The sequence below is a fragment of the Rissa tridactyla genome, chromosome Z, assembly GCF_028500815.1.
Source record: "Rissa tridactyla isolate bRisTri1 chromosome Z, bRisTri1.patW.cur.20221130, whole genome shotgun sequence".
NCBI classification, from domain to species: Eukaryota; Metazoa; Chordata; class Aves; order Charadriiformes; family Laridae; genus Rissa; species Rissa tridactyla.
Genome location: NC_071497.1, coordinates 60,753,021 through 60,780,058, shown reverse-complemented (window position 1 = coordinate 60,780,058; position 27,038 = coordinate 60,753,021). Strand labels below are relative to the sequence as shown.

Below are 27,038 nucleotides of genomic sequence, written 5' to 3'. Positions count from 1 at the left end.
TCAGGAGGAAGGGGCCAGGCTCTTTTCATTGGTCCTCAGCAACAGGACAAGAGGTAATGGGCACAAACTTGAGCACAGGAAGTTGCACCTAAACATGAGGAGGAACTTCTTTACTTTGAGGGTGTCAGAGCACTGGCACAGGCTGCCCAGAGAGGTGGCGGAGTCTTCTCCAACTCTGGAGACATTCAAAACCCATGTGGACACATTCCTGTGCAACCTGCTGTAGGTGACCCTGCTCTGGCAAGGAGTTGGACTAGATGATCTCCAGAGGTCCCTTCCAACCCCTACCATTCTGTGATTCTGTGAAACTCAGATTGAACTGCAGGGAGTATCTATGTCCTTTAATCTTCGTAAATTAGATTACTGTAAATATAGGAAGTGAATAAAAGAGACCAAGCCCCTGTTCGTTAAATTTTGTCTGCATATGGGAACCAAATTTAAGTTATTTTTTTGCCTCCTGTAGCTATGCAAGTCATCTTGCTGCTTCATCTGTAGATAAACTAATTGTAACAGAGGTGAAGAGTTCATGACTTCTAAGGCTTTTACCTGTTAGCACTTTTTAATTCTACTTCTTAGACTTTTTTCAGAGCTTTGTTTTTCAGTAGAAGCATGTTGCAGGACAAAAATTCATTCCTGTTAAACACACTAGGTCTACCAAAAAAAGTCTACAACTATTGTAGTAAGATTGCTACATCATTAGTGTCTGGGGAAGGAGCCATCTTCCTGCTGTTTAATACACTGATTACCCTGGCATGTCCCGGGTGGCTAGTGACTGCTCAAACAGGGTGAGGTTAGAAGCATATCTCAGAAGCAAAAGCAGGCTTCCAGGAAGAGGGTTGTATATCTAGTTATGAACTTTTTTAAAATGAGATGTGACTGTCACTCTTTGGATTTGCTGTTAGAGGGCAGTTTGTTGCATTGCTCCTGTATTCTTTTAAAAAAAAAAGAGCTAAAGAAGAAGGTTTGCAGATCAACGCAAAGTGAAACAGCACAAAGCTGTTGCTTGTGATGGTGTTTCTGTCTGCTTGACCAAAGAAAGATGCTGTTCTCCAATTTTCTGGATAGTTTTGGATCTTCAGAGCCCCATCATTTTATTTTGGAACTTACCCATTCTAAGTTAGCTGCCAAGTACTCTTAGTCAACTCTAAGGACATGCGGTAGAAAAATGCAAACTGCAGGGCTAACAGGCTAAGCCTACTGCCTACTATAATTTCCTTTCACTACCACTGGTTAAGGAAGACAAAGTTGAGAGATAGGCATGCCACCTGTGGTGACAACGATGCATGGTCTCTATTCAGCTGTACTGGCATTTTCCTCAGGTTTTGCACCAGCAATGCAAGTCTTTCCACATGACTGTTTCATAAATGAAAAGTGGTTTCATCAAGTCCAATCAAACCTTGAAGACCCTAAATTGCAGCTTACAGCAGCCTCCAAAATGCCCCTTTCTTTTTTTGTTGTATTTAGTAGCTGTCGGCAGCATAGGACAGCAGTGGGTGGGCAGAGGATTACTTTGCTCGTTTGCATGGTACTTGGTATTACCGTCAATCTTACATTTAGGTAAGAATCATTGTCGTCAGTCCTGTTTAGCAGGGTTCATTATTTGTTCAGTGACAAGGCCCTAAACTGAAATAGTTAATTAAGAAAAAAAAGCTTCTAAAGGAGTTTAAAGAAATGAAATGGAAATTACTCTTTGATGTGCACTAGAAGAGCAGGAAGCCCAAGAAATGGTTGGAAAAGGTGAGCGCTAGCACACAGACTGTACCTTTCATACACGTTGTTACCTGGGGACCAAATAAGCTTTCATAAGCTTGTGTACATCAGGAAATAACTGAGGAACAAGGTGTTTGCATTAGAACTAAGCAGTCACTAGGTGTGTCAAGCGTGTAACACAAGACAGCATATCCAGAAGTGACTGACTTCTGCAAAGGCTGGGGGGCTCTAGTATGTCTCACCAGCAGAACTCCAGGCTTTTGACACATTACCTCAAAGGTCTGGTCGTAGGATCAACATCCCACCTGTGCAGACTTACCTGCTCAGCTACAATTTTTTCAAAAATATGTAGGGATTAGTCAAGCCTGTTACAGGAAAAAAAAAGGGGGGGGGGGCGGACAAAAGATTCTGAGTTTAATTAATATTCAAGTACAACTCATTTATCTCCTATGGAAGTAAAAGTAAAGTGCTTGCTTTCATCTTCCCATGCAGCTATTTTAAGTCATCACAGGTATTAATACTGCAGCATTTATGTCACGTTAAAGTGGTTTATACATAACTAGCTAGAAGAAAAATGGAAGCATGTAGGAGCTGTTTATCTTTTAATTAGGGATATTAGCTGTTTTAAAGTGGTCAAGTGTTTGAATTTAATGCCATGCATAAATGAATGCGTCTAGTAAGTGTAATCATTTTTTTCAGCTTGTATAATACAGGTCAGTATACCAACTAAACTCATAGTCTGTGTATCTGCCACTGACTGTTCACTGTTTTATTCCACCTTCAGAATGAACACTTGCTTAATATTTGCTTTTAAAATGCATTCCAGAATGCCTCACTATCCGTATTTTAAAATGTTCATCACAAGGGAAGTGAAAGTAGGAAATATTTGGTTTATATATTTATCACATTATCTACTGTACACACTTTTGCTCTGTAAATATAATTGATAGTTCATCAGCAAAATCATCATCATGTTCAACGGCATAAAGGCCATGAAGTCTTCACTGCTGAACAACCTTCACAAAGTGTACCGTGAGGACAATCAAGCTTAGTCAGATTCAATTTTATAAAAGCACTGAAAGAGACTCTTTCGCTACCATCTGGATTTGCTGCTTTAATGACTCTTTTAAATGAAATTTAGGAACCAAGACAGTTTAATTAGGTAATGTTTATTTCACATAGAAGAATCTCCAAGGAATATTTAGAAAACCAACCTAAATACTGATTTTATTGCATTTATTTTCTTACAAAAAAAGACAGACAGGCACATTTTACGTATTCAAATACTTCAAACTGAACAGCAACTGTTCACTGTTCAGATTCCCCAATACCACTCCAAAGGCTGTGAAAGTAGAAAATGTCATTTTACATGAGGCAGTAGTGCATTTAGTAGGAATGAATCACAAAATATATTTTTGTACAGTAAGATGTTCCTGTCGCTTTATAATTACCTATAAAAATTTTTGAATTGCACAATAAGTTTGCTTTACAATTGACAACTGCCAGAAAATAGGCTTAGTATGTAACTAAATATTTGCCCAAACTATCCCTTAAAAACAAATTAGGATTTCTTTTGGTAAATGCTTAGAGTCTAACAAGAACTATATTATATATCTGAGGTCATTTAAAAATGTTTTAATAGGAAGACATTTATATATTCAACCAAAATCAATTTCTGCCTACCACAAAATCCATACAACCACAATAGTTGAGTGTCCTAAGCAGTATTTTGATTTGAAAGTACCAACACTAATGAAATCTTGAACTGCTTAATTTAACCTATTTTGTATTTTTCTGCTTCATTATCAATGTTGAAAAGGCACTGTGTACATTCCTCTGAACATTTGGTGCTTTAGGGATCTTTTTAAAGTTAATATGCCTCTAATGACAAACTTCAAACAAATGTTTAAAAGAAAAAAAAATACTGAACAGACTTCCCACTGATGGATGCAGTCCATGGTATCTGAAGACACTCATTTTCCATAGAACTTCTTATTCAACAAGAATATGAGCAAGTTCACATTCACTTTAGCTTTGTCGAACATTTTCATTACAGCCACACCTTCATACTGCATCTGAAGCAAATCCTATAGTCGGAAATAAAATAATTAGTCTCTGTTTGAATCCATACTTTACAGCAACAAGATGGAGTTGTTTTCATCACGTGATAACCATCTCAAACTCCAGGTCCTTCACAATTTAAACAATTGCAGACAACTATTGGATAGGTGTAGAAAACATTACACGTCGTCTACATCCCAAATTGTAGACTGTCACTAACAGTAAACCAGAAGAAATACTGTTTTCTGTGTATTTACATTTTCTCTTGATATTTGCTGCTTGCCACTGAACTAATGTGGCATTTGGTTTCATGCAACCAATATAAGCCTGGTTGCATTTCGTGCAACCAATATAAACCAATATAAACCATTGCCCTAATATAAACGTTAACCCAACACGGTGCACAGCATCCTATGGAATTTGTATAGTTATTCCTCACAGGATCTGCTGCTCTGTGCTAACTGAATAGTTCATGAATACATATAAAAAATGCATCTGAAATAGTTTATATTTAGAAAAAATGCAACTGTGACTATGTAGCAAAGTAATAAAATTCAAACTCTACCTGGAAATGGAGCTGCACTTTTTCCATTTCAACCCCCAAAAATTTTGCTTTGATTTCAAAGTCGCCCACTTCTTCTCCAGGTGTGATATCAAACATCACGTTCTTAAACCTCGAAACAAAAAGAAGGGTAATTGATTATGTACACTGTGCAGTTTTATGTAGTCCAGAGACAGTTTGGGGGAAAAACCCTGCAGAATACAAGAGAACTTTGACTGTAAGCAGTGTAAATGGTGTGTCAAATGATCCACTCCATCCCTACTGCAGTGTTTTCTTGGAGACTTTCTGGTGTACATACAGTGTGGAATATAGAGCTCTCAAGTCTTTCATATTGGGGTAAAAAAAAAAAAGTCTGTGGGAATTTCTGGGAACAAAGATGATGAAGCATCCACAGCATGGGAACAGGGCAGACAGATTTTTGTTCTGCCATGCCTGAGTGTCTCCATGCAGGTGTGTATACACTCTTCCCTGGTTTCAGTTTGCCTCATTGTGGCTTCCTCTGCCTGATGAACCCACTTGGAAAAAAAATGCAACCTGAAAAACTTTTTTCCATGCAGAAGACAGATGGAAGGATGCAGAGGGTGAAAGATTCTTTTTTCACTAGAGTGGCCTCAAAGGGGTGTTAAAGCACCCCATCCATTCACCTTGTCATAGTGAGGAAGTGCAGGAAAACAGGTGTTTACTCAGTTCTACGAAAGTGATTGGTCAGTAAATTAAAAAAAATCCAGACCTGCTTGAAAAAACATCAGTCATTAGCAGTGAGTGTGCTGCCAAACTTGCATTGGTTTCGTCTAAGCTAATGCCAGAATAGGCTTATTCAAATATTTTCCCAAGGTAATCATATAGCAAGGTACAAGGGAAAAAATGAATTATGACAATTAAGTTTTATCATTCTTCTGAATGTAAAAGTCTGAGGTAATTTTAGGTGTGGTACAGGAAATTGCAAAAATTCTTTTAAGAAAAGCCAGGCCCCTTAAGCAGCTGTTGATTAGAAAAACGCTCTGAATTGTTTTATACCACACTTACTGGTTGGTCTGAAGATCTTCAATTTCTAGGATGACACCTTTTTCATGCAGTCTTGCAGCTGTATACTTTAGTGAGGCCTGCTTCAGTTTTTTGCTTCCCTTCACTTCCTCTTTTCCATCTAGTTTAATTGACCTCCGTGAATTTCTGGGAAGAGAACAAGAAAAAATGGCTTTTGATTTGTCTACCGGGTCTTTTATACTTCAGCTAGTCTTCTAGCCTTATTTAGCTTTCCTTCACTCTTTGCCTCCTTGAACTCTTATTAATAAACAGAATTAACATTCAAAACAAATCTAAGAATCAGAGGGATTTTTATGACACAGTGAATCACCTAAACATTTTGGCAACGATTTTGAATCAATGTTTTTTTAGCACTTGTTTATACTCCATTGAGAAATACAACCCTGATCCAAAAGAGTGCACCATCACCACTTTAAAACAGAAATTTGTAAGCATACACTAACATAGGTGTTAAATAAGATTGGCCATTAGAGTTCATTTTTGGGCCAATGAAGTATGCACTGGAAAAGCTCCTGGTCATGTCAGTGAAACGTTTTCATTTTGACACTTCAGTGGCATTCGCAGTGGAGCTTGGTCTTGAGTAACTGCGTGATACCTGAAAAGTAAAATTCTTTAGGCATTTATTTCCCCTTTTCAATTCTAAAAACAAAATCCAGTCCTTTTAATGAAGGAAGAAAATCAATAATTACTTCCCAAAGCTGCATGACTTCAAAGCATGCAAATGGATCTGCAAAGTATCACCAATTACATATGTTGAAAACATGTATACATCTCAGGCTTCTTTCTGTAAGGGAGCCTTAAGCAATTGCTAGACTTTACTTTCCAGGTTTTGACTCAGGTCGCAGCGGCCACTCCCATAAACTTTTTAATCCATGGGTTGTCAATCTGTTAGAATCAAAACTTTCAGCTACAGAATGACACCTTCAATCCCTCCTGATAAAACACACTGAAATATTAAGAGACAAGAAGACACAACTCACTTTCTTGTTAAGTTGTCTAAACAAGTTTTTATATAGGTGTTGTAGTAATTAATTTGTTCTTCGTAAAATGCTGTCTTGGAGTTAAGTGCATTCAAAGTCTGCTGGAGTTTTACCAGTTCAGCTTTTCGATGATGTCTGTATCTTCTTTGATTCCGGATATCCTAAATAAATCAGTGTGATTGGTTTATTAATTTGATATTTTGAAAAGTCTCAGCTTATTACCATTACAATCTACAATTATACAACCTGACTTAATTTCTGGGAGAAAGCATGAACTGTCGTGTTAGTTCTCACAAGCACAGTACCAGTAGTGAGTACAATTTACGTGACTGGATGGAAGACAACAATCACATTGCTATTCATGTATACAAGTGGTGGTATCTTGAACTCTGCTGTGGTGTCCAGGCCAGGTCAGACACAGACGTCATGAGGAAGACGTCACCTTCATGCTATAAATGGAAGCTTTCTCACAGCTAGTTTTAGGTGAGAGGCCTAAGAAATGAGAGCCTGGGCTTCTAGTGGGTAAGAACTAGTTACTGCTAAACTAGAGCTCGAGTTGAAGGTAATGGTTGAGTTGAGGTAGGCAACTTCCAGTCCTAAGGCTCATCCCAATCTTCAGATTGCCTTCACGGCTCAAACTGAAGCACCTTGGCTTATAGATAAGGAATAAAAGAGAACGGGACACTGAATACATATGTAGAATGGTTTTGTCACAGGTAGAAGCAGATGCAGACACATGAACAAAACAGGGCTTTAAAATGGCACTTCAGAGTAGGTGCAACATGACATATTTAATAATATTAGAGACTTAGCTCACATGAGTAATTTACTAATTTATACATTCAAATATATTTGCAACTTAAAAATCCCCACATATTTATAATATGTAAATCACTCGTGAACTATGAGTAATTTACTCATGAGTAACTAAAGATAATCCAATATTACTCATGAGTAATTAAAGCTAATCCAATACACTAAGATTCTTACAGGCAGTGTTGGGTGTGGATTTGGAACAGGATTTCCCAATTTGCACACAACAGGCCCAGTGCTTTATCAAACCCAGGATGGGCACCGCATTGGCCCACTCATCTCCTTGTGTCCTGCCGAACCAGTGCAGATCAAATGTTCTGGGTTTGTTTTTTGTTGTTGGTTGTTTGTTTTTTGTTTTTTTTTTTTTTTTTTTTTTTTAAGTCTTTTTAAACTCTACCGTGACCATATTAATAATTAATTGAAACACTGATGGATAATTCTGATTCTTTTTAAAAGATAAAAAACTATATTGAAACACATTGTACTGGCGAAGTTAAAACAGCATCAGTATCAAATCTGGATAAGAAAGTCTATAGGTGTATGTTATTCAGTTCAGGTAGTTATGCATAAGAGTCCTGTTTTTCAATTATTTTGTCAGGATCTTATCTGGATGCTTCAGCGATTTAGTGTAGTGTTCTCTGAAAAATATATATTGTACATTTTTCTGTACATGTACACCATACATGTACATCTCTAGCTGAAATGGATTTAGGCTACATGCCTAAAACCCATCAATATACAAGGTAGCATGCTCCATTTACCTTAGCAATCTCATTTATAATTTCTTGGTATTTAGTTGCTGAAGACACTAGTCCTGCTTGTTCCAATGTCCGGAGGTTTCTCTGAATTTTCCTTTTCTTTTGTTCTACAGGTAGCTGCCCATCTTCAAAAATAGACTGACTGTGCTTCATTTTCTCTGGAGTTTTGGAATCTAAGATGGCACGTTTTTCTACAAGGTTCAAGTGAGCAGATTCCTGGGTAAAAGAAAAAAAAAAAAAAAAAAGAAATATCCAGAACAGTTATTGTCAGACTCATGATAACAGTTAAGTATTCAAGTACATGGAATTGTCAAGGGAGATTATAAAGAATCAAGGTGCAGGCCTTATTTATATCCTTTTAGTACATGGTCTGAAAGTAGTTGATTTACTATGCCTTTTGACATGCCTTAAGTATTCACAAAACAAGTCTAAAATCAACCAGACGACTATATGACTTCCCGTAGTTTTGGCAAGACTGTCCAGATCTCACAGGTGTCTCCTACGTACACACACACACTGAGGAAAGCTAATATGTGCACATTATTGGGACATAGCTTTGTCAGTATCTACAGGGAAGTCTTCAACTGGGAGCTGTTCCCACTCAATTCCCATACCAAGGGTAGCAGTGGTTCCCCAGGCAGATGTTTGCTTGTAGTGCTTAAGCAAATAAACTAGGCCTCAGGGAACTTGAGTTAAGATGCTCAAGTTCGTGAGAAAACAACAACAACAAAAAAATCTAGCAGAAGGATTCATCTCAGGCTATTCGATTGTATTATAACACAGGAGAGAAAAGACCCTGTTTTCAAAAAATGTAAAGAAAAACAATATTATTCTAGTTGTGCTAGCTGACAGCAAGACTAAACTTTTCTTTTCCTCTGAAGCTGTCACCAATTACACAGTAAATTTGCAAGTCTCACATTTTGAAATCTCTAGATGTGAATATTCTAAAACCAGCAAAAATGATTTCATTGTTATAAAACAGTGGAGAAAGCCATCAGAGATCTGCTAAGGCTTTCAAATATCTATAATAAAATACGTACTTTCTTCCCTGTTCCGGCACAGTACAGCACTTACCTGTTGTGCAGTGGCTGGTGTTTCTAATATTTCTAAGAGCGTATCCCCTGGCTGTGTTCGTATCACATCCACAATAAGTCTTTTGGTCCTTTTAAAAAGTATATATATATATATATTACAAAACAGTTGTCACTGGATCACTGGTGCATTTCATTTCTTCAACATTAAAACTAGCAAGCTCCCCCTTTATTACGGATACTTGGTAATGTTTGTATTTCCTATCTTTTTATATTTCAGAGTTTCCATTAATAATGTTGAACATCTGGCTTCTAGACAGGTCTGAATAGAGAAATGCATGCATACTCCCCCTCCCCTTTTATTTTAGAAAGCAGTTAATCAACCAGAACAGTAAAAAAAGTTACTGTTAGCATAAGAAAAATCCAAGAAACAACTCACATGTGGATTTAAATTATGATCATGACAAAACAGCAGATAGGAGCGTAATCTTTGCAAAGCCTGAGATATGCATGGTCCCATTAAGGGTCATATTTACTGAATAAAGGGGAAACGCACTCAAAACTGCTGAACTTCGGAAGGAATTTTACATCCGGCTCAGTGCATTTATGCACACCACTTAAGGGCAAATACTTCTCTAGTGGCAATCGACAAGGAACATTTCCTAACTAAAAAAGGGAAGCTGCTACACCCTGATATGTAAACCCGTTCTTTTTTTGGTAAGAATTTATCTCATTCCTGCTGCCTCTTCATACATAATGCTTCTGAGAACATCCTGCAACAGAATTCTGTTAATTTAGAGGACACTGTTGCAAATGAGATATAGCTCATTTTTCTTAAAAATTAACAGAAACTTGAAGATGCAGCTTGAGTTTCCCAGGAAAATGTCTAAATATGATCAAGGCTTCTGTGATTAAAAGCTGTTTAAAATTATAGTTTACCTGTGTTCAGTTGGGGCGTTTGTTGGTGTTTTCAGGACTAGAAGGTCTCATAAAAATGCAATGAAATGGGACAAAAGATTTGCTCATATACCGGCAACATTATCCAGACCCACTAAGTATTTGGATATGATCCAAGCTTCCATGGCAGGGGCAGCAAGGCAGGAATGACTGACAGCACAGGCAGACCTGAAGCCCTGCTCCTTCCGTGTTAGGAGGCAACCTGCTCAACCTCCTGGAAACTAGTTTGCTCATACAGAGCTGCTGTTAACTGCACTGAGCGGTCCTAGAACATTCAACAGCTTTTGAAGGATTGCTGTTAAGTGTATTTTTCCTTCACAAGCTTTCCTGGAATCCTCTCCAGTTTGCCAGGAAAACAAACAAACAAACAGAGAGGATTCCTAAAGTTGGTTCACTTGGGCTACATCAACGCATTGCTGGCTTCCTCTGACGCAACCTGTGTCAGTCTTTGGTGGTCACCACCACAGTCTACATTAACGTACGTGGGATGGCGTTTTCATTTTATGCACAGCTGGGCGTAAACAGGCGCTGACATAGCTGATAAGACACAAGGCTTATTTCTACTTCCTCTCCCCGCGTACCAGACCTGCTCAGCTCTATTATTCTCCAGAAACACCCAGTTTGGGGCTGGATGCCTCCCCCTTCACTGCCGCTTGTCACCTGCGCACGAAAACCACGCAGACCAGGCACCTTGCGTAGAGTCCTCTACACAGGGGTACCGGCAAATCTTAGGGTTCTTCACAGAAGCCTTAAGAAAACCGTGTAAAAAGCAAATATATCAATATTTCTATAGAAGGGACATGTCACTTGCAGCGAAAAACAGGAACATTCAGTGAATCACCTGTGACTTGAATTTTGGCCAGGTGCCTAACATTTCACAGTTTCAGTAAGAGACTTCACTGCAGCTAAAGTAGGAAAGCTAGGCATCTGTATTTACACATCTCTTGTGTAAAAGGTAAGTATTTGATATTGTTGCCATTTAACACAGGCTGCTAATTATTCTTCTGCCAAATTATTTACTGAATTTCCTCAAAACATGAGAAATATTACTTGAAAGCACTTAAATTCTTTTGCTATTTCTCATGCTATTGTTTCAACATATTTCTGCACAGTGTAGAGGATTAAAGACATTTCTTTTGGCTTTATTTTGCATATTTTTAGAGATTTCATTACGAGGTAGTATTTTACTCCTACACAGAGGGAAAAAGGGACAGGAAGCACAATTATTTTTTTTATTTTTTTTTTTTTAAAGGAACAGTGTCAGGCATATCCTTATTACAAAACCAGCCTGGGAACAGCTCTAGAGCCTTGGTCTCTGGAATAGCAAGTGACTGACACAGTTTTGATTTCACATCGTCGTTGCAGTCCCTTTACTTTAGATGTCAAATAATATTTGATAACAAGTTACAGGAAAACCTCAGTATACTCTTGTTTAAGATTCAGATCAAATTCCACAGTGGAAAAAACTCCTCTTCCTTTTGGGATAAATAGTAAGAGTTTTCTTCTGCTCAGAATCATAATTTTTTTCCAGGCTTTAAACAACCATTGATGGCTTTTATAGAAATTGCAATACTTACTACAGACATTATAGCTAAGAACTTTCTTCAGAAGTAAAACCTAGTAAATTCAAGTTTACTGATTTTTGACTTGGAAAAAAAAAAGTACTAGCAGATTAGAGTTGAATCATAGCCTGTATCTGCACTCCTATTACTTGCAAAAGTATGAAACCCTTACGCTGTATTTCCTTTTCAAGTGGACTTCTAACCTTCACACTTGTGGGGTAAAAATAGCATAGTAATAGAGGAGGAGCAGTGTTCTATTTTCCCCCTTGTTCAGGAAGCACCAGGATTTAAATAAGCCAATCTGTATCCTGGACGAGTTGAAATAACTTCAAAAGAGGGGTGCCAATACTTCGATACTAAATGCTTGTTAAAAAATATTTTTGACTATAATGTAGCCTATGCTCCAGCGTATCCCAGTAGCCGTTTCTTAATTTGTTCACCAAACAGAATAAACATCATTTTCTTCCCCTGGATAAAAGCATGCACTATTCCCGCTGAAGTGACAGTCACATCCTGTTCAAGGTCCTGATGGCAGGGAAGTGTTTTCCTTTGAGGGGGAGGAAGGGACAGTGTGACACTGTCTGTCCCTTACAAGGCTAGACTGCTTTTCTTCTCTGCTTTCCCAAGGCCATGGTGTTTTAAAGCAGAATGGAATAGCACTGACTAGGTTAGATAATGATCCAGTCACGGTCCAAAACACAAGTGGCACTACGTTTATCTTTCTGTAAGCTTTCTGGAAGAATCGATAGTTTCTCTGATTTTTGCAAAAATTTGGGTAGGACTGAACACAAACCAGGTTTTGAAAACTGAGTGCACTCAGTTACTCAAAAATGCACTTAAGCAGGGCAGCAGGGTAGAAGCATCTTTTTTTTTTTTCTTTTTTTAAAAACAAACAAACAAAAAGCATTACCAGAATATAGGTTTTGACCAAAACTTACTTTATCATCAGGCTTTTGAGATCCTGATCTTCACCTTCTCTTAACTCATATTTGCTTGTTAGAGACAGTGAAATCTCTGTTTTTGCAAGCTGATTCAGCGTGCTTTCCCTGTTGGGGTCGTTGGGGTCAACAGCTCCTTCCCCTGTAAGGAAACATCTTTTACTTCACGTTTGCCAACTTTCCCATGATTCAATGCATGAAGCAAATGATACCCTAGATAAATCACTGTAAATCATCAGAAATATTAAGTTTATTAAATAGCACACCCATTCCTACCGTTTAGAAGCAGTGGGTTTTTTTGACATTGAACGATCAAAACCAACAAGCTACTGATGTGCAAAAGACTCACATGTCTTCTCAAAGAAGAATACAAACAATTTAACGTCCTTTGTTTTAACATTGATAGCGAAAAACGAAAGAGTAGCAGCTATGTTAGCAGGCTATTCACTTGGAAGCTGTTATTATCCATGACATCATAGCTACTTTGTTAACAGTTCACATCTGAATAAAATTAAGGCAAATTAAAAATCCATTACGTCTATTTCTTATAACTTTCTAATAAATGTGTGTTATTTTTAAAACTTCATTTTAATTTGGATAATTGAATGTTAAAATAAAAAAATGGGTCTTTTAAGAATTCTCACTTTTTGTAAGTTTCTAGCTAATACTAGCAAATCTTAAGATCAGATTATTAAAAAATCACTTGTTTTCTATCTGCAGTTTAAGCACAACTGGATCATTCTGCTCAAAGCATTATTAATCCTTGGATTTTGAATCACATCATTAGTTTTCAGAGTGAATACTGCAGTTAGAAGAAGGTTCAACTGTAAGGAGTGATGTTACAAAAAGTGTCCAGAAAAGAATTTCATAGTAAATGAAGAAGTTGACACTATGAGAGACACGAAAGTATTTAAATCAAGCCCCCATTTAATCCTGCCCCTAGAGTGAGGTTAGCCATAAAGATGAACAGCAGCATACCCAGGAAAGACTCCACATCAGGAACAGGTCCCAGCCCTTCCAGCAGTTCGTTCAGCAGGTCATTCGGCTCAGTGGCAATGGCATCCTGGTGTTCTAATAGTAGCTATAAATAAATGTTAATGAAGTCACTGTCCAAAAAAAAATATTCCCAGTGCCTTTATACATTAAAATAAATCTGGAGACTAAATGCTGAAAAACACAGATGTAGTGTGATCAGGATTCCAGAAGACCCAAGGTGGGAACACTCTCAGTTCTGTACTATGAGTTTAGAGTCACTCTTTCTGTAAGACAGCTTGCCACACTCCTCCAGCAATCATCTCCGGAGTGCTGAACATCACAGCTGAGCAGAAGTTCAAGATTTTCCTTTAGGACTAACGAAGTATTACCGACTAAAGGGCAATAATCATAAGCAGAGCATTTCAGTGCTGTGTCTTGAACTAAGCACACAAAGGAATGAAGGCAGGGTTGGTGGTCCATAGAAAGATACCCATTTTCTGTATACCCTTCCAGTAGCTTACAATAGTATCAGTGATACCTTTCGGAAATAGCTGTATTTTGTAAGTGGGAAACTAGCTATGCAGCACCTGCTGCAAAACTTCTAATAGACTTGAAAGTTGCAGATTTGTGAACATATTCATGATAACTTCCATTGCACCTGGGCACATTCTCAAAACTTTAAGCCACAAAAATACTGGTAAGCCAAGTTAACAAAGAGCATGGACAGGGCAGTAACGTTTTCTTGAAAACAGACTCTCGCTATCTGTGAGAAAAGTAACTGCATGCTGAGTTAGATAAAGCCAGCAGCATTAGTGACCACTACATTCAGCAGTCCATTCCCCATAGAAGCAATACTCCTTGGAGGACTGATGGAAAGACAGCGTCACCAAGCTTCACTGAAATTTAGCTACAGCAAAGCATGGATAGTAGCCGAAAATTCCAGGATTTTATTTTAAACACTGCAAGTTATAGTCAGTCAAAAGTTGCTTGTTACTAGAAACTTACTGACAACTAAAAAAACCTACGTCCAGTGAAGAAAGGCATTTCAGACATACTTAGAAGACAGAAGTTAGCATTAAATCCCACAACCATTAATTTGTTTAAAACAAGTTTCTCTCTCACATGCAGCAGCTACCCCACATGATAAGTAATGCTGACTATGACACTGTGAGAACTGCTGAGAAGCTCTATGTGTACTGATTAAAACTCCACCATGCTTGGTGCTATACAAGCACAGAATGAAAAAGACATTCACAGGACAAGTTCTTTGGAGTGAAGGCAAGAGGTACATGGGAAAGTACCAAAAACCAAAGTTGATGAATCCAACAGATCCCTCATTCCAGTTACATCCTACAGAGATGTGCAATGAAAGTTAATGAAAGTTAGGGGACAGTTTGCAAGCCAGGAAACAGATAGTAATATCCCAGCTTTAGAAGGACCATTTGGTAGACATTTAACTTACACCCTAATGAGTCATACTGCAGACTACAGTTAGTCTGTTCTTTACCCGCGATAAAGAACTGGCAGGATGCCACGGCTTCAGTCCTTCTAAATCAGACCTTTGCATCTGCTTCCAACAAAACATATGACAGAATACGAGAGTCATGAAATACACTGAATCTCCCTCTATTTTCAGAGTCAAAGGAGCTTCTTCAAATTGGTGTCACTTTCTTAGCTGAGATAGGAAAGTATTTGTAAGTATAAATAAGAAATGTCACACTAGATGAGAACAAAAATGTTCATCCCTCCCATCAGAAAATGTTATATTCTAATTGTTACTCAAGGTGATGTTTTTACGTGGAAGCAGTCTTCTGGGAAAAATGAAATCTAGTACTCAAGTCCAGACCATTTCAGAGACGAACTGAAGAAATTATTTCAAAAGGAAGAATGAACAATGAGCCTTCCCCAGAGACAGTTTGTTGGGAGTATTTCATAATCTATACACTTTAGTCTGTTGACTAGTATATTTTCATTTACTTACCGAATGGGTATTGATAATTTCTTCAATGGAGATATATATGATGGGTTTGCTAAGGGTCACCATGTCAGAGTATTCATCGATATTGAATTTCTCCTCTGGTTCAGGAACATCGCATGCTGCTTGAAAAAAATTCCTAAGAGAAAATGAGAAAGGCTTCATTAATGCCTCTTATAAACTCACTTTAGTTAGCCTTATTAAAAAAAAACCACAATCAAATCTTTGACATACATTATATTTCTCTTATAATCTGCAATCTACACTTAGTGTTTGAAAGGAACCTTTTGGAAACAACGCATTTACACATCAGTACAAATGACAAAGTGTTCCATCTTTCCTGGACATCTCATGGAAGATTGTTTTAGAGGTAAACTTTTTTCTTTTTATTCAACAAGAAGCGATTACTTCATAAGTTTTAAACACTTAGAGAAGCCTGTGTTTAATGCTCTGAAAGTTATGAAAGGATTTCCACAGATTCTCCAATTTTATGACGGGACTTTAGTATAAAGTGTGCTGAGAAGAAATTATTTGAAATAGCTGCACAAACCTACCACTTGGTGTACACATGTTTTAATCACTGTTACTTGAAAACTGAGCTGCTCAGAATGACATAAAATGTGGTATTGTTTATAAATGCAAGAATCTTGAGGGGAAAAAGTGTGAAGTATGGCTGAAGCATTACTTTGACAGGACTAGCACGTACACGAAGAGCTGAGACCTGCTTCCCGAGACAACAACTGGTGTCTCTCCAAGCTAGTGACAGCTTCAAGGATGTGCACAGACAACCAAGAGCGAGCAAGGTCCTCCTGTCCAAAGAGGACCACTTTGTTTTCCAAAGTTAGAGGACCTGAATTGGAGCAGCTGGGAGAAACAGGGTTTTAGATGAGGCCTACAGGGATGCTGCAGGCGCCATCCTGCCTTTACTGTGCCAGCCCTATGCTATTAAGGAAGATGCACGTGTCAGGGTCAGAGGACCTTTGAAGTTGGTATTAGGGGGAGAGAAAAAAAAAAAAGAAAAAAAAAAAAGAGGCCTGCGACTCCTCTGTTCGGAGAGGAAAAGCTCAGGGATATAGTCACGTTGTACAAAATCACAGCGGTGTTGCATAAGATGGGTGCAGAATTCATTCATCAAATCCCACAACAATGGGACAAAGGGGTATGCAGTGAAACTAGGAGAAAAATACTAATTTAAAATAAATGAAAGGAAGCACTATTTTAACTGACAGCAAAGTTCTAAATATTGCTACAGCAGGAGGCTGTGGAGGCAGACGATCTCACAGGTTTAAGAAGGGCTTGGACAAATTCCTGCACAAGTTTATAAATGCACAGTAAGAGATCCGGGTAGGGCTAATATCTTTTAACAAAGCTAATAGTGCAATTGCAGTTGCTGGATGAGTACAAGGGGAACATGTGGCTGAGAGCAGCCACCGGTGGTGTCTAAGGAGGTTTTAGTTAAAGTACAGAGCACAGTCACCAAGACACCCGATTTTGTATAAAAGTAGCTTAATTAGAAGAAGGATTGTTCCTTTTGTAGTGATCAAAGGGTCAACAAGGATACACTCTCTCTTTCAGTAGCGCTTGTTATGCTTGCTGTAACACTTTCTACCCTATTGTTTCTTTATGTTTATGTCATGCCCATAAATACTTCAATAAACAGAATGACTTTGTGTTCATGACTGATCTCTCATTATATGAACAGTGCATTTACTTTCATGGAGGGCAGATACTAAAGATAGAAATTCTGAAAGTGAGTTTGTCACAAGACTGAACAACACTTCAAGATAACAATAGCAATGACCCAAAAAGATGGGCAATAATCCCAAAGAATTTGTGTACCGGAATGTAGCAAAACACGCAATTTCCTATGACTGCGCAAGATGAAAGAATAAAATATGTGTGGAATCTCTTGGCAAAGACAAAAGAATAAAAATGAAATATACAGCTTTTTCCTGACCAATAAGTTTTTTTCTCAGAGAAAACATTCAGCTGTCCTCCTGTCCCAAAGAACATATTATTTTTACTGGATAATGAATCACCCCACACTATTCTCGCAATCCGTGATTGCAGTAAGGAAGCCTTACTGCAACCAAGCCAGCAGACGTGATCAGTTCTCAAAGTAATGCTCAAGCAGAAATATAACCTGTTACTCCTGCTTCAACTTCCTCAGCAGTGAGAATTTCTCAACGTTTTTGACTCTGAGCAGGGAATTCTGATAAACAAGGAGTCCACCTGCCTTACTCATCCTAGAGGAGACCTCTTACTGTGTAGGTGTTTGTGAGGGCTTTGCATACCTGAACTTCTGGTATGTCTGTGAGAGGTAAGTGTTCATAGATGACAGATGTTCACTCTCTCCTTCAAAGAGTTTGTTAGAAGCAGCATGCTGAAGGACTTTTGCCACACAACCTAGGTTCCTCCTCTGGTCAGGGTGTATCTGGCCCCCGGCTGTCATATCAATTATATCAAAACCATCAGGAGCGACAATGGCAGGGTTCATGTAGCGATAGTACAGGAGGTTGCCGACAATCTAAAAGAAAAAAATTAAGTGAGCATCCGTTTGTATACAGTAATTACATTTTACAAACATGAACAATTATTTCTGAATTAGACTATAGGAACTGGTGCTAGAAGCCCCCTAAAGATATGTGTTACCTATGTTGCTCACTGGAAGAGTCTGTAGTCTTATAAGATGTGCCTCTTACAACACCTTTGTAAACACCAGTTATGGGGCTTATACAATCACATTTCAGTTTGGGGCTGGCTTTAGGTCAGCTAATGCAAGGCAGAGATTTGAACACAAAGACAAATACAACTCTCATAGATTTTTGCAAAGTTCAGCTCTAGAGGTTCATTTTCTGAAGTGCTATAGATAACTGCCAGCATTTAATGCATTCATTGACAAGGGACCCACTGTTTCTCATGAAGACTGCATGCAGCCCTAGAAGACTAGAGAACAGATTTTCCAAACTGCAATTTCTATAATGATGTTATAATAACTTGTATTGTGCAGATAGTGGCTTCAGTCATTCTCGATCTCAGTAACAGGCAGGACTCTTTTTGCAGTTTGCCTCAGCTTATGTATAGTCACCTGCAGAACTTCCAGCTTACACATTTAAAGGCTTTCAGTGGCATGCCTTATGCTCCATTTGCCTTTTTTTTTTTTAAATAACCTGAGCAATGCCTTAATCTGCATTGCTGGAGTGATGTACAGAAGTGGCCCATGAATGCTGCTTGCGAGGATTTCCAATGCATTGTTAAAACATACAAAAGCAGAACTAATTTTTAGATGAGGATTTTGAAGTCCTCTAGGCACTAGGATATATATATTTTTATATATATATATTTATTTTTTTTTTATGCTGAACAGTATCTTTTGGAACAATCATAGTCCTATTGTAATTTTAGAACCATTTCATTAAACTCTAATGAAAGTGTCATTGTTGAAGTGCAAATAGTCCTAATTTGAGAAAGCTGTCAGTCTCTCATCTGGCTGAAAGACTCATGGAGCAATTGCCCTTAGCCCTCTAAAGTGGCACCATGGCTGTGGTAGGTCAGCAACGGCCAGTGTGCTGGAATCGTGCTTATCACTCACACTTTACTTTTTGGTCTGTACCAATATCATTCCTACAACTTTTACAAGTATCTTAAATAAGTGTAATGTAATGTTCTACCTGCAATTTGTTTTGTTTTTTTTTTTAATTGCCCTTCCTCATTTTATTTAAATTACAATATTAAAAAATAATGTATTTAAAAATTGCATTAACAACTTCAGGTGAGGGGGGAAAAGAAATAAATCACAGCGTTCTCCGTTAAATGATTGCTGGTGGTAAGGACCACAGTACAAAACCAAAACCCAGGATGATTCAGACAAACTCCAACCCTCTAAGAATAGTTACTACCTAAAACAGGTTGAGCACCGTCTTCCAGAAGAGTTGCTGAGCACCGGATTAAGATAGGTTGTGGCAACACAGTTCCCTTCTCTTCCCCTTCCACCACCCCTCTGCAACCCAAGAAGTGCCAAACTCCTACAGTAAGTTCTCAGTTCATTAGGATGCTTAGTGTCAATAAAAATCCCCTTTGGCATTAAAAGAACAAAGCTGCTGGCGGTTTTCCCTTGGAAGTCTACCTTTAACAGTTCATCTTCTGTTGCATCTGGGAATTTCTCATGGAGTGAGCTCTTCAGAACTTTGGCTATATATCTCATTCCATAACTGCATGTAGAACAGATGAAAAGGGAAAATATTAGATAGGCTTAGATGAAACACAAAACAATCATTCTAGTCAGCCACATTATTGACTTTTTCCCCAGCCACAAAGTGAGATGATGGAAAATACAAGAAGTTTCAAGTACAGGGAGACATTCACAAAGCTGCTAAAGCAGAGTAGGACAAGTGGAGAAACCACTCCCTCTACTGGGGAAGTCATTCGAGAAGCACTTATCACAAGCCAGGTAATTTGAAAGGATCTCCATTGCTGAGTTTCGAGTGAAGCTTCACTGTGCACATGAACTGCAGCTTGGAGAGTCCTAACTCAGCACTTACGGCATCATATTGAGAGAAGAGAATATGGACGTGAGAACTTTGTCAGTTACTGCTCGCAAACTCTGAATCGATGATTCCAGTTTATTGACCACTTCTGTGTGTGTTAATGCTTGTTCTGTGGTTACATCATATGGCAATTTGCTGCAAAGCAAACAAAAATTAAACGAGGCTAAACATATTTGAGAGTAAAATACATTTTTTTTTCTTCATAAGGGCCATCAGCGAACAGAAAAAAACATCAGACAAATGCAGCTGAAGCTGGCTAAGTAACGAGTCTCAGATGCATTAGCGTCTTTTTTTTTTTTTTATTTTGGAGGGAAGCAGTTTGTTTGGGTGGGGGTGCACATGCCATCATGTACCTTCCCTTAATTAGAAAAGGGGAATCCTAATTTAAGGCATGCATTTCCACCTCCCAGTCTCAGCACAGCTTCTCAAAAGGCTGGGACACTACTAACATGCTGTTATAAAAACTGGGAAAAAGGCTATAAGTTCTTCCATGGCATAGTCTACTACACTTGTAAAGATTAAATAATTGACTTTTGAAGTTCATTACCAGAAAGGTGATCCGTTTGTTGTTCAGAACAGATTAAAGTACCTGTTTCTCAAGCACCTCTCCCCAAAAAGCACCTCCCTGTTGTGCTGCAGGAAGATGAGGAAGGGATGTGTGGGCACAAGTACAATTTGTCAGGGAAGGAAAGGGACAGAAGAACTGAAGGATCCCTCAAGTATTGAATGCTACAATAAGTCCAGCTTCCTCACTCACCTGGCCTCACCGGTCTGCATTTCTAGCTGGTTTACCCAGAACTTGTACACATCCACAGGACTAGTGTTTATTATGAGGGACTTGTCCTCCATGATCTCCTTCACCACTGGGGCCAGGAGCTGGCGCAGAGTGTTCTGTCCACGAGCACCTCGATTGAAGCTGACGACCATCTTAATGACGGTGGGGTTTCCAGTAACAATATCCTGTATCTGGTCTACCTTAGAGCTATATCAAGAAGAGAAGAGTTCTCAGATCTGACTTATGTGTGCAGCTATCTACGTCTTCAAAACACACACTTTTTAAATTCTCCTATTTCTATGTTAAAACATGTTTATACTATTTCTTAGGCTTTCATATAAAACTAGATTATAGAAACTACCACCTGAATTTTACACGTGCTATAATAATGTCCCTGGAAAAAGGCATAGTTACTGGCAGCTATATATACATGATTCAGGCCCAAATACCTGTTCAACAAATACCTATTAAGGGCATAAAATTAGATTTTATTGTTTCAGGATAAGCCACCATTCTGCACTTACAGAACATAAATTTACATATAGAAAGAAAAGACTTTCTCTACCCTTAAATACTAAAGCACAAAAGTAGCAAGAAACCCTAGCATCTATTTTTTTTGCAATTTAATTTTTCATACAAAAAGATTTTTTTTCTGATTTGGAAGTAGCTTGAGTTAATGAATAAGTTACCCTGAAAACTAATTTCTCTAGTAACAAAAACACATATAAAATTTTACAGCAGTTTAAAGATTAACCATCAAATTCTTTTAGGTATGAAGTATTCATTGAACTGTCTGCCACACAGACTAACTGAAGTCTTCTTGTGAGTGCACATACTTTATCTCCTCTTCTAGAGCAGTTTTGAAGAGTTTGAGAAGCAGATATTCTTCTCGTTGATTGGAGGCGTAGTTATATAGAGTGAAGATGACCGTATCCATAAACTTGGTTGATTTGTTTTGTGGCATCTGGAAAATGAGCTTCGCCAGATACGTGGGATTAGTCTACAAAACAAACAAATGACTTAAATACTATTGTCCGGGACAGACTACCCTGACATGGGGGGTAGCGCTACATTTCTGTTACTACCAAAAGCATTTATGTTGATTCCCATATATGTCACTTTTCCACACTGGCTTTGCTTTTTTCCAAGTCCTAATCCATAACAAACACTGGATACTGCACAATTAGTTTTCTGTGAGTAGCACCAGTTCAGATTTTTTTGTAGTCTCTGAACAGTTCCTCTGTGCATCAAGTCTATGCATCTTATGACAAAGACAATTTACCAAATGACAATGGCTATATACCAACAAGATATTGCATACTACATGTCCACTTAAGTATTAGAGGGCGTCTATACTGTGAAGATCTAAAATTATTCTAGAAAAACTTCAGTGAGGTGAGACAAAAGGGGCACAGAACAGAGGCACTGTATGCGTAACAGGCGTCTTCCTTTCCACCACACACAATGCACAGTAATACTGACAGTAATTTACATGAGATAAAAGATATGTGGAGGAAAACATTTGTCTTTGGCTTCAGTACAGACTGAAGTTGTTCTCAAGAAAAAAACAGTTATATTCCTTGCACAGCTTAAAGACAGTAAGGATATTTTCAATGACAAGAAATATTAGAAGTTGATCATAGTATTTGCTGCAGTCTGGATACCACTTCAAAAATCTTTTCATAATAGTTACTACAATCACTAAAACAAAGCAAGCAACATATTTCTAGTTTTTCTTTAGCGATTTGCTGCCATGATAATTTTTACATTAAGATTTACCTGCAGAAGGTAGAATAAATGTTGATAAGCCTCCAGTTTTTTTCTTCTCTCTTTACTCAAACCTTTTATACCTTGTTTGTCAACCATAACCATCTCTTCCAGCTGAGTTTTGCTCTTTTTGTTAAGTTTCTTACTATGCAGTACCACGTCCTGCGGACAGATGATCAAAAGTCCAGATTATATACTCACAAAAAGGCAAATTTAAGAAAATTAACATTTTCCCAACCATGTTAAATGCAATAGTCCCCCAAGGGCCTTTATTAGCAACTTTTTATATTTTGCTGCTCTATTGACTGACCAGTCTTTTGAACGTCTTTATCTTGTCACCAGTATGGCTTGCTAACGATGACTGTCTGGGAAACAATCTCGTGTACAGACTCATTCATCATTTAGTTAACGATGAACAATCTCTCAAATATGATCAGAAGCCTACTCCATTCTACCACAGAAAAGATGCTTAAAATCTGCCAAGCAATTACTATTGTCCACAAGTAACAAAACAAAGGTGGCAACTGACATACCTCTCAGGACAACAGAAAAACCTCTACCACAAGGTATTTTGACTAGATTACTTTAGACACACAAAGAAAGCACTCAATTTACCAAGAGTATTTTAACTAATTGAGGGGGACCAAGTGCTGTCACAGGTTGCTCAGAGAGGTTGTGGAGTCTCCACCCTTAGAGATACTCAAAAGCCATCTGGACATGGTCCTGGGCAACCTGCTCTAAGTGGCCCTGCTTAAGCAGAAGACTTGGCCCAGATGACCCCCAGAGGACCCTTCCAGCCCCAACCGTGCTGTGATTGTGTAATCCCAAATTCCTTCAACACGCAGAACTGCTCAATGCGCACTACCACGGGAGCCTGAACAGAGCCCGCTGACCTGAAGAGTGATTCTGTTTTTCACCAGCAGTCCAATCTTTATATCCATTAAGTTCAAGTCCTTCTCCAGCTGTTGATTGGATCGAATTTTTGTAACCACTTCTTCCCTTAATCTTGTAACTTCTAGTTCCTCTTGAAAATCTAGGTCACTTTGGTCCAAGAGGTAGGCAAATTTGCGCAGGACAGTCAAGGGTGGATTTTCAGCACCAACTACAGTTGAAATGAACAGGCTTGTTAGTTCACATAATACTGAACATCCCTAAACCCCTCAGGAAACTAGTCACTGTGAGGAAAACTTTGGAACTGCAGAGAAGTTTATTCCAGTTAGAGCAATACTTGTGTCGTACTGTGTAAGTACAGCTACCCAAAATCATTCCAGCTGTAAAACAATAGGTTTACAAACACTTTCACCAGCTTTTGAAGGGGAATAGGAGGCTAAGAAATCCCAAGCAAAAGTTTTTTTTTAAAAAGTGACTGAACACAGTAACATACTTCTCCCCAAATATACAACATTCAGCTGTTACCACTTACTTAGTGTTCTGTAGTCCTCCCTGGCTTTGTTTGCTCTGAGAAATGCTTGTATCTTCACAATTTCGTCGTTCTGGAAGGGATGAAAATTAGGCAAAAGAAGACACATTTCTGCTCAGAAACACAATGCAGAACCTGTACCCTCTTTCCTGAGATTCCCAAAAATGCCTATGCAGTCACAGTACCCTATTTTAATGCTTTGTGTTCAAAATGGAGAAAAAGCACTTACGTGATCCTTGAAGTACTGTAGCCGTTTCCTGTAAGCTCTCTTTGCTAGCCACATTTTGACCCATGACTGAATCTGAAAATTAAATAAATTGAAAAAAAACTTAACAGACACTGCAGAAATTGTTTTGTGTGCATTTGTTTTAAACTCTCTTCTGACAGTCGTCTTCTGCAGGCATGCTGTCCTCACATGCTCGGGGCCATAGATGACTGTGACCCTGGGCTCCTACAGTCCAGTCACCAGATTAATGGGCTTCGACTGAAATAGCAAGATAAGTTCAAGGCTCTACCACCCATGTGTAGCGTTATCTTTGGAAGTCTTTTCTACCTTCAAGTCTCAGCTCGCAGTTGTAAACCAGTCTCCTTCAGAGACAGGAGATCAATACCATGTCTACGATCTACTCATGACATAGTATCCCACTAGCATCTCAGAAAAGTGAACAGTTTCCAGACAGATTTGACAGCTTTTAATGAAATTATAATAGAATGTCAGCTCAAATATTTTCTAATTCATTTATGGAAAGGGAAGTATAAGGAAATCTCTATTATGAGCCACTCAAGTTCAGCAAAGCCTGAAGGAAGTCAAACAGAGCTTTCAAGAAGCAATTTACTTAAGCTGTCAATTAAACAACTTTCAACACCGTGCAAATTTCTGTAGCACAAGTCCCTCCAGTTTGTGTTCGTAATCTCTGATTTCCAGGTGGTGGAGGACCAAGCCAAGGGATAAAGCACACTCAGACCCCAAAACACAATGAGATCTTACCTTAACAACAGCAGCAACATTGCATTGAAGCACCTTTAATCTGTTAACATAGCTTTTCCTTTGTTTGAATCCTTTCCAGTAGGCCTATTTTATGAAAGACAGGAGACCATTATTACTAATAAGAAACTAGTATTTATTAAAATCTACATATATACACTAAAATAAATTACAGTGTTTATTTTGCAGAGGAAAAATTACCATTGTGGTAAAAAGATAAGCAAGGTGTAAGTTAGCTTGCCTCTATATTTTTGAGGTGCCCTGATACATTCCATGTTAGTTTTGGCCAATCTCAGCACAAACACTTTGCTGCCCAATGCCATCTCCTTCCCTTCCTTGAAGCCATCCTTACTCTTATCAGCAGTATACCCACATCCTTTAGCATCCCAGTCACTGTCTGACTTCATCCCACACAGGGAAGAGTCTACCAGCTCTTGCCCATTACATCCAAAAGCTGTCCCCTACCTAGCTGAACATTCACTGTTCTTGGCCTGGTGCTTTCTAAAGTCTCTGGTCCTCCAGAGTCACTCAGGATCATCTTGTACCACAGATAACGACCTCCCAATTCCCTCACTTTGGTAGCTCAGAAGCAAACTCTTGGCAAGGAACCCAACGACAGGGATAACACAGGTACTCTCACTGCCATTACCATATTTTGCCTTTCATCTCTATCCAGCCAATGACACCAGCCTTGGGTCACCAAGGGGACACACTTGGGACACCAACCTCTACTTGTCTTTTCTCAAGTCATTTCTATTTTAATGCCCATAGAAAACAATCAGAGAAAAACTTTATTTGCCTACATTTCTCCATATTTTTGAACCTGTTTCCAGACCCTGAGTTTCTCAAAGAACAGTACAGTCCTTCAGTGGGCTCAGACACCATGCCAGAAAATGAAAAGCTGATCCCGATGACAGCTGCTAGAGGTAAAGGTATTTATCATCATGAATTGTTAAATTAAGTTATGATAGATTAAACAAATTAGTTGTACATTTTTCTTTTCTTTTTTTTTTTTGGTGGGGGAAGGGGACGCAAGTTGATTGATCATTTTTCAAGACCGGCATAAATTGCTTCTGACAGGAGATGGCTATTTCACCATTTAAAACCAGTGTGCATGCATTTGTCAGTGTTCACGCTCTCAGCAGAAAGTTTCCTTTATTCTCCTTTTGGAGTTCAACACACTGAAGACATCCAAAAAACACTGCCTGAGCCCGAGAACACCAGGGCAGCTGCCACTCCCTACCCAGCTATGACTTCATGGAGCAGAAGCAAACCACTTCCAAGTGGGGAGAGTCTAGAAAGGAATGTATTTATTAAGTTATGTTTTGCCAAGGAATTTTTCCTTCAAACTCAAGAAATATCTTCTGATCTTGTGCTGTGCATAGTTAGGTGCACCATGCAAAACCTGAGCACCTCAGAATAAAGACAGGGCCCTGCATTTCTGAGCTCCCCCCCAAAGTAACTTGGGCTAGAGGTGGATATGATCCATTCTTTTAAAACTTAAAAATTTGCTATTTAAAAGCACAATTACTTCAATGAGCACAAGAACGTATTTGCAGATGTAGGATTTGGAACTGCTGCTAATGAAAACAGTGAGACAGACCTATTTGAGAGCTTTGTCAGTGGTAGTAATCAGCCACATCACCTGCCACATGCAGAAAGTTGCCCAAACCATGTTACCTTCTTCTTCTAGAACAATACCTGTATTTTGATGGCAGATGGTTCCTGGTTTTGAAGGTATGCTTTTCTCTCCTTATAATTTTTTCTGACTAAGAATCCCCTTGCTTGGGCTTGCAGCTGAACAATCAGTTTTTCATTAGCAAGCCACAGCTGCTCTCGATTGTAATCTGCTGTAACTTGCCCAACAATGTTCTGTTAAGAGATCATGGAAAAAGGTCATTTAAAGGCAAAAAGCCTCAAACCGAAAACATCCTGGAATTCTGTCTGTGTTCTCTCCATCATCTGTACAGCTTATGTTCATCCTATCCAAGCCCCTCTGATTTATCCCTAGATTTTAATCAGTATGAAGGAAGAGCTACTTTGCTACCACTGAATTTTATATGAAAGGTAACTGAACTCCTTTCAAGCCTCAGTTATTCAGATGGATATACTATTTTGAGAGTTCCTTTTACACTTCAGGAAAGTTTGCTTTCCTAATACTTACAAGTTTTTTGTAAA

General features: G+C 38.5%; 1 protein-coding gene across 4 annotated transcripts in view; it reads right to left on the bottom strand.

Moving 5' to 3' along the window:
• Positions 1 to 2,338: 2,338 nt before the first annotated feature.
• Positions 2,339 to 27,038, bottom strand: part of IQGAP2 (IQ motif containing GTPase activating protein 2) — a 128,767-nt gene continuing 104,067 nt past the window's right edge. The window contains exons 19-38 of one of the 4 annotated variants that reach the window (XM_054184830.1): positions 26,562 to 26,732; positions 24,864 to 24,947; positions 24,105 to 24,176; positions 23,879 to 23,948; positions 23,349 to 23,557; positions 22,468 to 22,617; positions 21,525 to 21,688; positions 20,671 to 20,895; positions 19,908 to 20,048; positions 19,493 to 19,577; positions 17,661 to 17,893; positions 15,373 to 15,505; positions 13,395 to 13,497; positions 12,417 to 12,558; positions 9,003 to 9,090; positions 7,932 to 8,144; positions 6,358 to 6,518; positions 5,360 to 5,503; positions 4,337 to 4,445; positions 2,339 to 3,797 (exon numbers count right to left, since the gene is read on the bottom strand). In XM_054184830.1, the coding sequence (XP_054040805.1) occupies positions 3,684 to 3,797; positions 4,337 to 4,445; positions 5,360 to 5,503; positions 6,358 to 6,518; positions 7,932 to 8,144; positions 9,003 to 9,090; positions 12,417 to 12,558; positions 13,395 to 13,497; positions 15,373 to 15,505; positions 17,661 to 17,893; positions 19,493 to 19,577; positions 19,908 to 20,048; positions 20,671 to 20,895; positions 21,525 to 21,688; positions 22,468 to 22,617; positions 23,349 to 23,557; positions 23,879 to 23,948; positions 24,105 to 24,176; positions 24,864 to 24,947; positions 26,562 to 26,732 (2,811 nt within the window). In that variant the 3' untranslated portion in view covers positions 2,339 to 3,683. The remainder of the gene's footprint in view (positions 3,798 to 4,336; positions 4,446 to 5,359; positions 5,504 to 6,357; positions 6,519 to 7,931; positions 8,145 to 9,002; positions 9,091 to 12,416; positions 12,559 to 13,394; positions 13,498 to 15,372; positions 15,506 to 17,660; positions 17,894 to 19,492; positions 19,578 to 19,907; positions 20,049 to 20,670; positions 20,896 to 21,524; positions 21,689 to 22,467; positions 22,618 to 23,348; positions 23,558 to 23,878; positions 23,949 to 24,104; positions 24,177 to 24,863; positions 24,948 to 26,561; positions 26,733 to 27,038) is intronic. The other 3 variants (XM_054184831.1, XM_054184832.1, XM_054184833.1) reach the window with 3 other exon arrangements.